The sequence below is a fragment of the Centropristis striata genome, chromosome 5 (genome assembly GCF_030273125.1).
Source record: "Centropristis striata isolate RG_2023a ecotype Rhode Island chromosome 5, C.striata_1.0, whole genome shotgun sequence".
In the NCBI taxonomy this organism is placed as follows: Eukaryota; Metazoa; Chordata; class Actinopteri; order Perciformes; family Serranidae; genus Centropristis; species Centropristis striata.
In genome coordinates this window covers 33,841,452-33,853,227 of record NC_081521.1, presented here as the reverse complement: position 1 = coordinate 33,853,227, position 11,776 = coordinate 33,841,452, and the positions used below count along the sequence as shown (strand labels likewise).

General features: G+C 36.5%; 1 protein-coding gene across 1 annotated transcript; it reads right to left on the bottom strand.

Moving 5' to 3' along the window:
* Positions 1-5,259: 5,259 nt before the first annotated feature.
* On the bottom strand, positions 5,260-11,373 carry copz1 (COPI coat complex subunit zeta 1). The gene is made up of 9 exons (XM_059334055.1): positions 11,252-11,373; positions 10,715-10,783; positions 9,125-9,206; positions 8,937-9,028; positions 7,822-7,877; positions 7,624-7,701; positions 7,461-7,512; positions 7,323-7,361; positions 5,260-5,870 (listed from the first exon to the last, which is right to left on the bottom strand). Exons 1-9 carry the CDS (start codon positions 11,267-11,269, stop codon positions 5,823-5,825), a joined length of 534 nt encoding a protein of 177 aa, XP_059190038.1. The 5' UTR covers positions 11,270-11,373; the 3' UTR covers positions 5,260-5,822.
* Between the last annotated feature and the right edge of the window lie 403 nt (positions 11,374-11,776).

The following is an 11,776-nucleotide window of genomic DNA, read 5'->3' as shown; positions in this document are numbered from 1 at the left end:
TGTATACAGTGAACATGACGGATGGCCCTCTTTTAGTGCTTCTTTTGCATCATTGCAAGGCCGAAACTTAGCGTTGACTGTTTGATAACAGCAGTAACCCAGTAACCTCTGACTGTGGTGATACAGCAGCATCAGTAGCAGCAGCAGGCGCCTGGCTACACGCTGCAGGGTCCAGTCGAGCCCATCCACAAACCAGATGTGCCCCAGTTGTGCTGCTTCAGAGGATGATGGAGTTGCCCCTGCGGCACAGCAAAACTGAGCAACTACGCTTGAGGATTTTTTTTGTTATCTCACCACAAAGAAACACAACATAGTCTTGCTGCAGCTAACCAGCCCCACCTTTGACCAGAGAGTATTTTCACATCCAGAGTGCTTCCACTATCACTCTTTTAAAGCACGCTTTCAGTAAAGAGTAATGCACTACACTGGCACAAAAGAACTGTGGGGAAAACAGCAGAGGGAAAACACATCAGGTAGAATATTTCCTCGATTAACAATGCCCTTGGTGGTGCACTTTCATTATCCTATCAAAGTTGAACATTTTCATGTAATAAATCTTACAGGTATCATAAAATAACTGGCAATGCTACTCCAAACCAAAGAAAAAAGCTTTCCTTTAACAAAGCCCACAATTTTTTCACCAACATGTAACGACATCCAATAAACCAGCCACATTTGTGGTGACGTTTTTATCTTACATCAACAAAAAAAAAATTAAACATTAGCATCAGAATTTACAGTCATCTTATGTCATTACTATGAATACTTTTTTTTCTTCTTCAGAAACATAAACAGCATGTTGAGTTATAGCAAAGGCAGGCAAGAGTGCAATGGTGGAGGTGTTGTTTTTGGCTGGCTTTTCCTGGAGTGGCCATGATTCTCTGTTCTATGGGAATCCATAAACAGACCCAGAGAGGGCAACTGGGGCCATAAACCACGTCAGGCTGCCGAGATGCTGCCGAGGCAAAGGGAGCAGGCCTGGACCCATACCTCCTCCCCTCTGCATGCACACACACACACACACACATGACCATATGTGCTTTGAGCAACCTTTAATGACCTATTTTAAATGTTTGAAATGATTTTGCAGACATGATGGGGGTTTAGTTTATTTAAAACAGATTAAATGCAGCTCAATAAATAATAGAAGGGCTGATTTCCAACTAAGGTCTTTTTTTACCCAGACATTATGTTAATATTATAATGATAAGTTTTCAGGGTTCATAAAGCTTTTTAAGAGCACTTTAAATGTACCTTAACCAAAACCTTCCAGACTTCTAAACACCTTTTTTTTTTTACTATTAATTCAAAACATAAAGTTTAAATAATTAATTTATACCCATTATGTTTATTGACACTTGTTTATTTTACCATCTTTCTAATTTCAAGATTAAGGGATCAATGGAGGACTTATTTTGCTATTGATTGGAAAAAATTATTTTAGAAGAATCAAATTAACAAAATTATCATATTTTCCCGGAAGACACATTCACATTAGAAAATATCTTAACAATCTTTAAATTAATAGGCATTTTCATAATTGCAATAATATGAACATAGAACAAAACATTTACAAAAGGGATAATAGTCAATCATAATTCTCATAGTTGCAATAAATTATGTGTTTTGAATGCATTTCTAATGCCTATAATGCATTTTAAGCATGTTTAATAAAGCATTATAGACATGGCTTTGCAAAAACAATGTAAATGGGTGACCAGCAATTACAATATTTTATGAAACTTGAACCTATAAGTCATTAGAAAATGTTTTATAATGGGCTATTATTTTAAGGAGCTGTGAATATCTAAGTGTTTATATATATATATATATATATATATATATATATATATAAACATACTTACATTGCATTTAAATATATATATATATTATATATATATATATATATATATATAATATGAATATATTTATAAATAGATTTAAATGCAATGTAAGTATGTTTATAATGCCAGACATAGACATAGTCATCATACTCTGTCATAGTCATCAACATCTGGTGTGAAACGTCAGAAGACAACAAACAAATTTGACAAGGTAATTGTTTCATTTAAAATATTAAAAGATTTTTTGATTGGTGGAAAAATTGCATTGATAAAACACCAGATTATGTTAATATTTATTTTGTATAATTAAATGCAAGAATACTCACTTACCCAAAAAACGCTAAATGTTCCTAACTTCCAAGACTTTACATGAACCCTAAGTCTTTAGCATTATCTACTAGATGTTAATGGGAAAGCAGTAGAGGTAAAATGGCCTAGTTCATTTTAATACACTAGGTCATTAAACATCATGTGGGTCTTGGCCTTTGTCCTGCTCAGACAATCTATTGACACTTCCTTTAATAAGTTTACTGTGTTGCATCCAGCGTGCTGTCATTGTTTTCCACCAGTGTTGTTTCTCTTTTGCAGGGCAAGCCATTGGATGGGTGCTCAGGCCCATTGACTGTGACATAAAGACTCTGTAAGCTTACAGATGATGATAATTTATTGACTCTAATTCACACAGTCCACTCACACACATACACACAAGAGAAAGAGAGCGACTCTTTCACTGTATGCATCGATCAATTACAAGGCTCTAGCCCACACGTCTCTGACAATTTTACTGCATGTTATGTACAGCATGTCAAGCCATGGCGTTTCAAACTGTTATACTCATGCCTGTATAATTAATATAAATTACCTCGCTGGTTTTTTATGATGGTGCAACTGTAATTAGCCGATGAACGCGAGTCACTGCGCCCCTGATGGTGCTGCAGGGCTATTTAGATGAGGGTCTGGACAGGCACCTTGGGTGGGATCTGTTTTAACCCTCTCTCTTTCCTGTCGTGCCCTCGCTGAGATCTCATCTAATCACATTTACTGCTGTCTACTTCTGCTAACCTCGTCCTCTTTAACCTTCATGTTTCCCCTCCCTCTCTGAAACCACACACTGAGACAGACGCTGTCCTCATTATACCAGCAAACTGGTGCGATAACAGTAAACTGGTGCAATAATGGAGTCCATTTATAATGATTACCTTTCCCTTCCTTACTGCTCTTTCTCCAGTAAAACACTTAGAAAGTAGCATCAACATGGCCTCCATTCATGCTATCTCCGCAGCCATAAAGAGCCACACATTCAAGGGCTGAATCAAATTGGAGCAAAGCCAAGACAATAGGACCACAGGTCAGCGCCAATAACAGTTTCATTGACTACACTCCTCTCTGTTATGTGAAAACATCAACCCAAATGCATGCATCCAAGCACAAACACACACACATGCACGCACACACTCACGCACACACACACAAACACACATTCTGCTGCCTTATTGTGTATCAGCTGCTGTCTGCCAGCAGTTAACTGTGACTGATACACAACATGCAGAGAGCTATTTATTAGTGATTTTATGCTGAGCTGAGTAACTGAAATCAATTGGGTCATCTGGCCATGATTAACTAAAATGTAATGTCCTTATAAAATAAATACTCCACAAACCCTACAGTATGTAAACATTTAATTACAATAGTTCTGTGCCTGAGAATACCACGATTGGGGTGGGCGATTAATGCAACTTTTTTTTAAATCATGCTTTTTTGGCTTCCAATGATATTGAATACAAGATAATCAAGATAAAACAATTATTGTGCCACATTGCAGCAGTGTGCTTTGGCTTGTTTTTGCTGAGGTACTGACTGGAATATGTTGAATATAGTTTTCCAAAATGTTGCATATGTGTTTAGGAGTTGTCACAGTAGGTTCTGGCAGTGCACTTATGTATTTGAGTCATTTTTTAAATTTTTTATACATGTCATATTTATGTTTAGTAGCATGTGGAAATGCATTGTTGCAACATAGTCAATCTTATACATTTTTATCTAATTATCTTTTTATTTCTACATATTTATTTAAATGAATAGATATTTAATTAATTTTTCCAATGTATTTCACCATTTTTCCCACTTAAAATATATTTAAAGTTAGAGAATCCACAGTTAAATGTTTTTTTGAGTTATATTGTCACAATTTAATCTATTGAAGTCAATTACTAGTAGTGTTCATAATTGATTGATTATAATGTGATTATGATTTTTACCATGATCGAGCAGCGCTATAATATTAATTACTTTGTGCTGATTTCGGTCCTAAATTGGTTTTGTGATTGAGATAAACAGCTTCCATCAAATTCCACTGAGGATGCAACAAACACAAGATTTAACTAATTATTTGCCAGTAGAAAAGGATTGAAATTTCCCATCTGGCACATAAACCAGTGAAATGCTCTAATTTACATGCTGACATTACCACTTTGTGTGATCCTTTCCACAAACTGCTCCAGGCCACAGACATCTCTACATCAAGAGCATTCACTTTATCTGCATCTCTCTTTGATGTCTCAGCCAAACGACTCGTTTAGATATAAATACCAGAAAGAACTGAAAAAAAGCCAAACTTGTTAGGCTGCAACAGATATGTCACAACATGCCATGTACATTAGGAGGTGGTGTCTGATTGTACAGATAAGGAGGGAGGAGACATGATCTGTAACAATACCAGCAACCTACTGGGGTTACATTTAGGCTCAACACACATCTTTTCTACAAAAAAAAAACACCTTCAAATGATCGTGATAGTAATGCATGTGGATACCTAGCTGCAGGAATACAGATAGATCATTTTCTTCTCCTGTAATATGCATCAGGTACCAACATGATGTAGTGCCCTTTCTCACCATCCATTTCTCTCTCGAGTGTATCCTTCATTTGCATCACAATGAGAGTACGAGGTTAGTGTGTGAAGGTGGGGGTGCATTCATTGAAGCACACAATTCATGCTGCACACAGTGGCTCTCCACAGAAAAGAAATGAATCAAGTATGACTCCATAAAACTTATCGGCATGTCACAGCAACACAGTGGAGTGTACGCTCCTGATCACAGCGGCATGAATGAGTCTCCTCCCCTCTCTACTTCCTGTCTACAGTATTTATGTACCTCAGCCTTGCACTTTGCTGCAGACGCCAGGAGATGGAGCCCTTGCTCTAGTGTGTCTGGCTCTTGCTGAGGTCTTGGAGAACAAAGAGCACGCAGCGTGGCAGCTCTGAAATAAGGAAACACTAGCTCTTAAAAGCCTGCTACATTTGCAGACATAAAAAAGTATAATATATTACCTAAATACTAAGAAAGCTAGCCTGCGGTTCAAGATAATTACTCATTATTTTACATCTGAAAACATACCAGAGCTGTTCACAAACCAGTGTCAACAAACATTTATTAGAAGTATCTGATGAATGGAATATCCCCGGACAGAAAATGTTCAAAACATACCTCTGCGGTCAGAGAACTACAGTACTAGTTGTACACTTTTTAATCACAATATTCATGTAAGTTAAATGATAAGAGTGGCTCAATACTTTGTACAGTAAGACAACAGGGTGCTGTCAAACGGGATAAAATTCTTGTTCAAGGAGACACTTGGAATGTTGCCAAAGGCTATGATGAAGTTTATCAATATTTTATAGACAGGTACGCCGATTTAACAAACACCCAGATAATGGAAAAACAAACAGGCCCGTCTTTGTCATGGAATGTAGACCATATCTTATCCTCATGTCAATTTTGTCATGCACGTCAAGCCTGTGCGCAATAGACTGAAAGAAAAAATTGAAAGACGCAGTAGTCCTGGGAGTGTGACTGGATCAGCCGGTGGTACTCCTCACAGCTTTGTTTGAAGGATCAGAAATCAGAGGAAAAGGAGCATCAGTGCCACAAAGATTGGGCTGTACAGCGGCTCACTGGTAGATTGGTGCAGGAGTGACTACCGTAGAAGCGACCACTTGATCTGTTCTTTGGCAGACTGAAGAACCTGCGGAGGAAAACTAGGTTTGACCAAACAGATAACTCCAACAACAAAACTGTAACGGAACTGGCCAGAGTGAGAATGGCTACAGTATATAGATAAACCTTTAAGAAAAAAGGTCAATATGGGCCTATCACAAACAGGTTTTGGCATATATCCTTCCTGATATGTGCTGATATAAAAACCTTTAGTGCAAAACAAATAATGCAGAATAGATATGCTTGAGTGATCTTGAAATGGTGTTTTATAGCTATAAATTTTATTTAAATTGAAATGATCACCAATTGACTGCTATTGAACATACACTGATGTTTATTTGGCAGTTTATTTTTTAGTTTTTTTTATTTAAATGTCAACAATTGACCGATACTGAACATACACCAATGTTAAGCTTTTTTTTTTAGCTGTATTATTTCTTTATTTCAATAGTCAGCAACAAACTTAAACTGAAAATACACTGATGTATATTTAGCTATTTAATATTTTTATTTAAATGGTCAACAATTGAATGAAACTATACATACAAGGTTTATTGAGCTATTTATTTTAGTTTTATTCATTTATTTAAATGGTCAGCAATTGACTGAAACATAACCTGTAGTACTGATGTTTATTCAACTTTTTCTTTCTCAGTGTTGATTTCTAGCATTGGTTGACAATGTAATACATTGTATGTATAATGTAAAATATTCTTGATAAAGTTATTCATTCTAAAAAAAAAAAACAGCCTACTCAGTGTTGTTGCATAGTCATATTTGTGAAAAATTGGCACACAATCCACAAAGAAAGGGCCGATTTTAATTGTGGCTATAATATTCACTATATTGGTTGTCATGTCAGTAATCTGTGAAAAAAAATTTCCACTTTACAATCGCTATCTGTCTCAAAGATCCCATATCACTTGGGTTCTAGAAAAACAAGTGGCATCTTGTTAAATGGAAGAATGGTTAAAAGCATAAATATAATTATTTTTAAAAAAGAAGAAAGAATGCTGAACAAGTAATGTAGATGAAGAGAAATATGCGAGATCTAATTAATCATCTTAACTCGTTGAACGAAAGCCGAATCATAACCATAAAGTATGGGGATTAGGGACAGCCATTAATCACGGCCAGAGGAGGGATGGCGATAGCGAGTCTCAGGCCTCTTAAATGACAACATTAATCAAGAGGAGCTCACACACAGGCAGACTCATGTTAGAACTAAAAGACAGGAACCACCGCTGGCCACCAACACCTTTACACTGAATAATTAGTAATCATGTACACCGTCATGCGTAGAAGATAATGCAATATATGACAACCTAGAGGCGCGTGACAAAGTAGGAGTAGAGGAGAATGATGCTATAACAATGCCCTTGTATTCATAGATTCTCAAGTAATGAGCTTTAACAGTCAATAAACTAATGGAGCTTTTAAACTTTATAGCAGAGAGAGGATCAAGGAATGTTTTTCTCACCTGGGTGACTGTCTGCTCTGTCAAAGGCACATCATCCCCCTGCAGGAACAATTATGTGATGTTTACATGCCACACAACCAACATCGAACTATGCTGAATACGTCTGAGAGGAGAGGAGAAAAGAGGAGAGGAGCTTACTCTAAGAGCCACTCGGTGCACAACTTGTTGTGGGTCACTCTCCAGGATCACCCTGCAGGAGGCAGCAAAGAGACGCAGCAGTTAGTAATGTGCTGCACTAACACTGCAGTCTTTTTAACGAGACTTGGCATCAAAAGTTTCAAGCCGCTCAATTCGTACATACCCTCCATCTACAATTTCATCCACAGCCAGGAAGAGTCCCTCCATATTCTCCAACAAAGCCCTCCTCTCAACATTTTTTCTACAGAGTAGCAAAAAAACATACATGTCAAGCTCAACTTTATAGGCATCAGAAAAAAGATTTGTACAATAAAAGTTTTGTTGAAGTGTTGTAGAAGGAATAACAGCTGCCGAAACGTACCTCAACATCTGACTGAGCGAGTCAAAAAGGCAGTTTAGAACAGCCATAAGCATAAGCTGTTGAGAATAAAAGAATATATTAGATTTGGTTCATGGCTAATGAGCCAACATTGTTTTTCTATCATCTGGGGCGGTGGGGGTTGTTGTTTGGTTTTCACAATATTTTCTTTGGGCCTTAAGGCACATCTTTCCTTCAATTTTCTACCTAAGCCAAGCTTGGTATCTGTTTGTGCAGGCTCTAAACGATTGATTATCTAAATAAAATACACATGAAGAGTATAAATAACGCTCTGTTGTTGTATAATGGATTAAGTTACTCTAATTACAAGCATTCATTTTTTTTTTTTTTAAATAAGTATGCTTGAAAAATCCAAATGTTGACAGTTTAGTTCACATTGACACTAATTGTTAGTTGCTATAACAACATGAACTGTATGTCACAGTATTTTATTTCCAAATAATTCCCCCAAAATAAAAAGAGAATAAATATGTTAGTTATGCCAAATTCAAAACATCTCTGATCAACTTAAATTAGTTCATGAATCTGAGAATTTTTACAAAAATTAAAATCTGCATGAAGGGTCCATTATTTCTTTTTGATCTGAGCATCTGTTGTTTACATAAATGTCATGCTGAATAAGAATTAACACAAACGACAAAATAAAAACATAAAACCACCAAAATTTAAGTACCATGAAACTGCACTTCTCTTTCTTCTTCTCGAAATAGTTACCAGTAATCACACATCACTTAAGATAGCAGCACACACAGTTCATTTTGACATAAAACTGCCGTAAATAAAAGTAAAAAAATTAAAATAAAAAACTTAAATGAAATGACTTATTACTACAAACTACAGGATGGCTTATATAAAATAAAGACTGCTCATGCCTGTAGTGTTTTGGAATATTGTATCACACTGAGGAAACTATTAATTGTTATAAATTACCGTTTTATCTCCTAGAATTAAAGCCATCCGCTCAGTTGGAATCTATAAGATCTGATTATTAACATTTCTGGTAGACTTGTGTCTGTGTGACTTCGCTCATTACTCACTATTTTGCTTACAACTTTTACTTTACAAGCGTTCATTATAAAATTCAAAATCAGATTTACCTCATTTTCATGAGAACTTCCGATCACATAAAAGAAGAGGTCTATGTTGCTCTTGTAGACAACAGTAAGGCCCTCGAGTAATGCTATCTCACCTAAGGACACACAAAAAGCAGTCAAACATGTTATTATACATCGACTTAGGATGGAAAGTGATTTAAAGTGTTTTTAATGCAGTAAACATTTCTTACTGTCCGTCCTGTGTGTTTTGTTGAATATGTTCTTCTCAAACGCCTTCTGCTCCTTCACTGTCGGGTATGTATCATCATAATACTGTACAGTGAAGACATTATTATATTAAAATATAAATCTATCACCAACAGCGCATTAGTCAACACTTTCCAACTTCCCTCGTCAGTCTGCGGCACTCATCCCAAAGCCATATATACACAGCTATTTAAAAAAAGCACAAATATATTTTTAAGAAGTGTAATCATTTCGTAAAACAATGTGGTCCTGTTGCTGCACAAGTCAGTATTTACAGCATCAGGACAGTGTATGTGGAATTGAGTCAGAATAAATTACAGTGTTCATGTTTAAGGTAATTAAAAGACATGTCACGCAGTGCATCAGTGTGGCTCTTTGATGTGCAAGTAGGGCTGCAAAATTCCGGGAATATGTAAGCTTTGCATGGGAATTAACCAGAATTTATGGGGAAATTGAAAATTGGTGCTGATTTGCTCAGGCTGTATTTACTATATCATATGCAGATACAAACAAACCTTTTACAATATCATAAGAAGTCATAATCTATTAAATAAATTAATCCATTAATTTCTAAAATACATAGTGTAAAATGTGCCACATGGTGAATTAGCTAGCTTGCAGGTTAACTATTGGAGAAAAGTGAAAACTTGAGCCGACAATGCAAACTTTAGTTTATAGATTAATTAAAACTCCCACATAGAAACAGCTTGCTCTTCATCATAAGGTGTTAACAAGTTATATCTGTGTTCTTTACTTACTAGGCTACTACCTTGGGTCAACTGCCATACCATGAAGAATACTGAATATATTCACTCCATTAATATTTATCAAAATCTACCTGAAAGCATTTAGTCCTCTGGCTCAAACAGTGCATTAGTGTTGGCCGTACTGTGGGCTGCACATGTGCTTGGAGAATACACTGTGCATGCAGAGGGTTGACGTTTCTTTTTCAATGGGATGCTGGCCAATTATCTGCATGTGATACAATACATGGCTCCGATTCAATTAAATGAGCATGCTCTTACCATAAAAATTGCATAAGACCTACTAGTATGCGTATTTGCCCAACAAACAAGATCACTATTAAAAATTTCCTGGGGTTCTAATCTGTGACCTGTGGTTACAAGCCCGATGTGGGCTTAGTATGTGAAATACGGTGTTCTGCCATCAAACAGGGAGTGGTTTTAACTTCAGAGGGCTTATAGGTTTTGTTTTATTTTTTTTTGCTTTTTGCTTTGCTTCTAGGATGGGGATATTGGATTGCGTATATTACACCTGTATGACCGTCATTTGTCTAGGGTGAGGTTTTCTGTTTTCATTGTTTAATTATGATCTACCCTTTGTTGTCAAATCAACAGAAGATTAAGACACACCCAAGATCAGTTGGTTAAGTGTTGTAAATTTCATTTCAATATTATATATACCCCCTTATGTTCATATATACCTGCATTTGGTGTACATTACTTGTTTCTGAATGATATATAGGAACTTAGCACTATGACTGTCTGTTAAAACTATTTTCTAAAAAGGAGGCTAAATGTGGAAATGTGGTTGTAGAATTGTCTTAATCGTACCTTGGCATAGAGCCTGTCTCCATCATTGTCCAGGATCAGAACTGCTTTGACCGTGTACAAGGACGGTTCCTAATAAGACAAAAGACATAAATCACTGATTAAATTGTAGCAAGAACTATTTATGAGTAACTGAAATGAACATATGTCGAAATGAACAATCTGACAATGAACTGGTATCAACTTCTGACAGGTCGGCGGTGGATGCGCTAACAAGAGATGAATGAAACAATGAAACTAACACAATCCGTCCGAGTTAATAATCTAATAAAATGTATTAATGCTTACTCGCCAAGTCAAAGGAAGACATGACACTTCCACATCACCAACAAACAAACATACACACGCAGCTAACTTATATGAGGCTAGCTGGTTAGCCAGCACAGCTAACCCAATAGTTAGCTCCATACCGAGTTAACACGTTAGCTAAAGTAACAAATTCCACTACATTTCGAGAAACAACAACATTTAATTTTGTGGAATAGTTTAAACTGAAAGCTTGGATGATATGTGCCGAATGAAAACATAAGCTAACATTACCAGTATGGGAGAATCCATCTTCTTTCTTGTTAGCAAATCAGCTAGCAGGCTAGTAGCAAGCTACGTAATACGTAGAGTCAATGAGGCTCTTTCCTATTGGCTGAGGCTGACGCCGCGTCATGCGTAAGGGGCAAAGAGCAGTTGACTGCAGGGCGTGCAGCCAGGACTCTATCAGAAATACTGAGTTGTCGTCTCTACTCCCCCTGCAATTTTCTACTGGAGCAAGTTTGTCCCAAGCATAGATTGGAAAAAAGTCTGGTCCCTACCCCAAAAGTTTATTTTAACTAATAAAACTACGGAAGTGTCATTTAAACTGCTACATAGATCTTACCCCACGAAAGTGCTGTTACATAAGTTTAAAGTTGCCATTGAGGTGGAATGTGGTTTTTGTGATCTGCACCCTGAAACTATCTCACATTTATTTTGGTCTTGTGAATTTACATACAAACTCTGGAAGGACATTGCCTTGTTTGTTAACACAAATATTTTCACTGCTTTTATTTTGCATTATAAAGATGTCATATT

Coding starts and splice junctions, on each gene's coding strand:
- copz1 (XM_059334055.1), bottom strand. Junction 9,207..10,714: donor GAGACAGGCTCTATGCCAAG/GTACGATTAAGA, acceptor TTCACTGTACAG/TATTATGATGATACATACCC. Junction 7,702..7,821: donor TCGCTCAGTCAGATGTTGAG/GTACGTTTCGGC, acceptor GCTACTCTGTAG/AAAAAATGTTGAGAGGAGGG.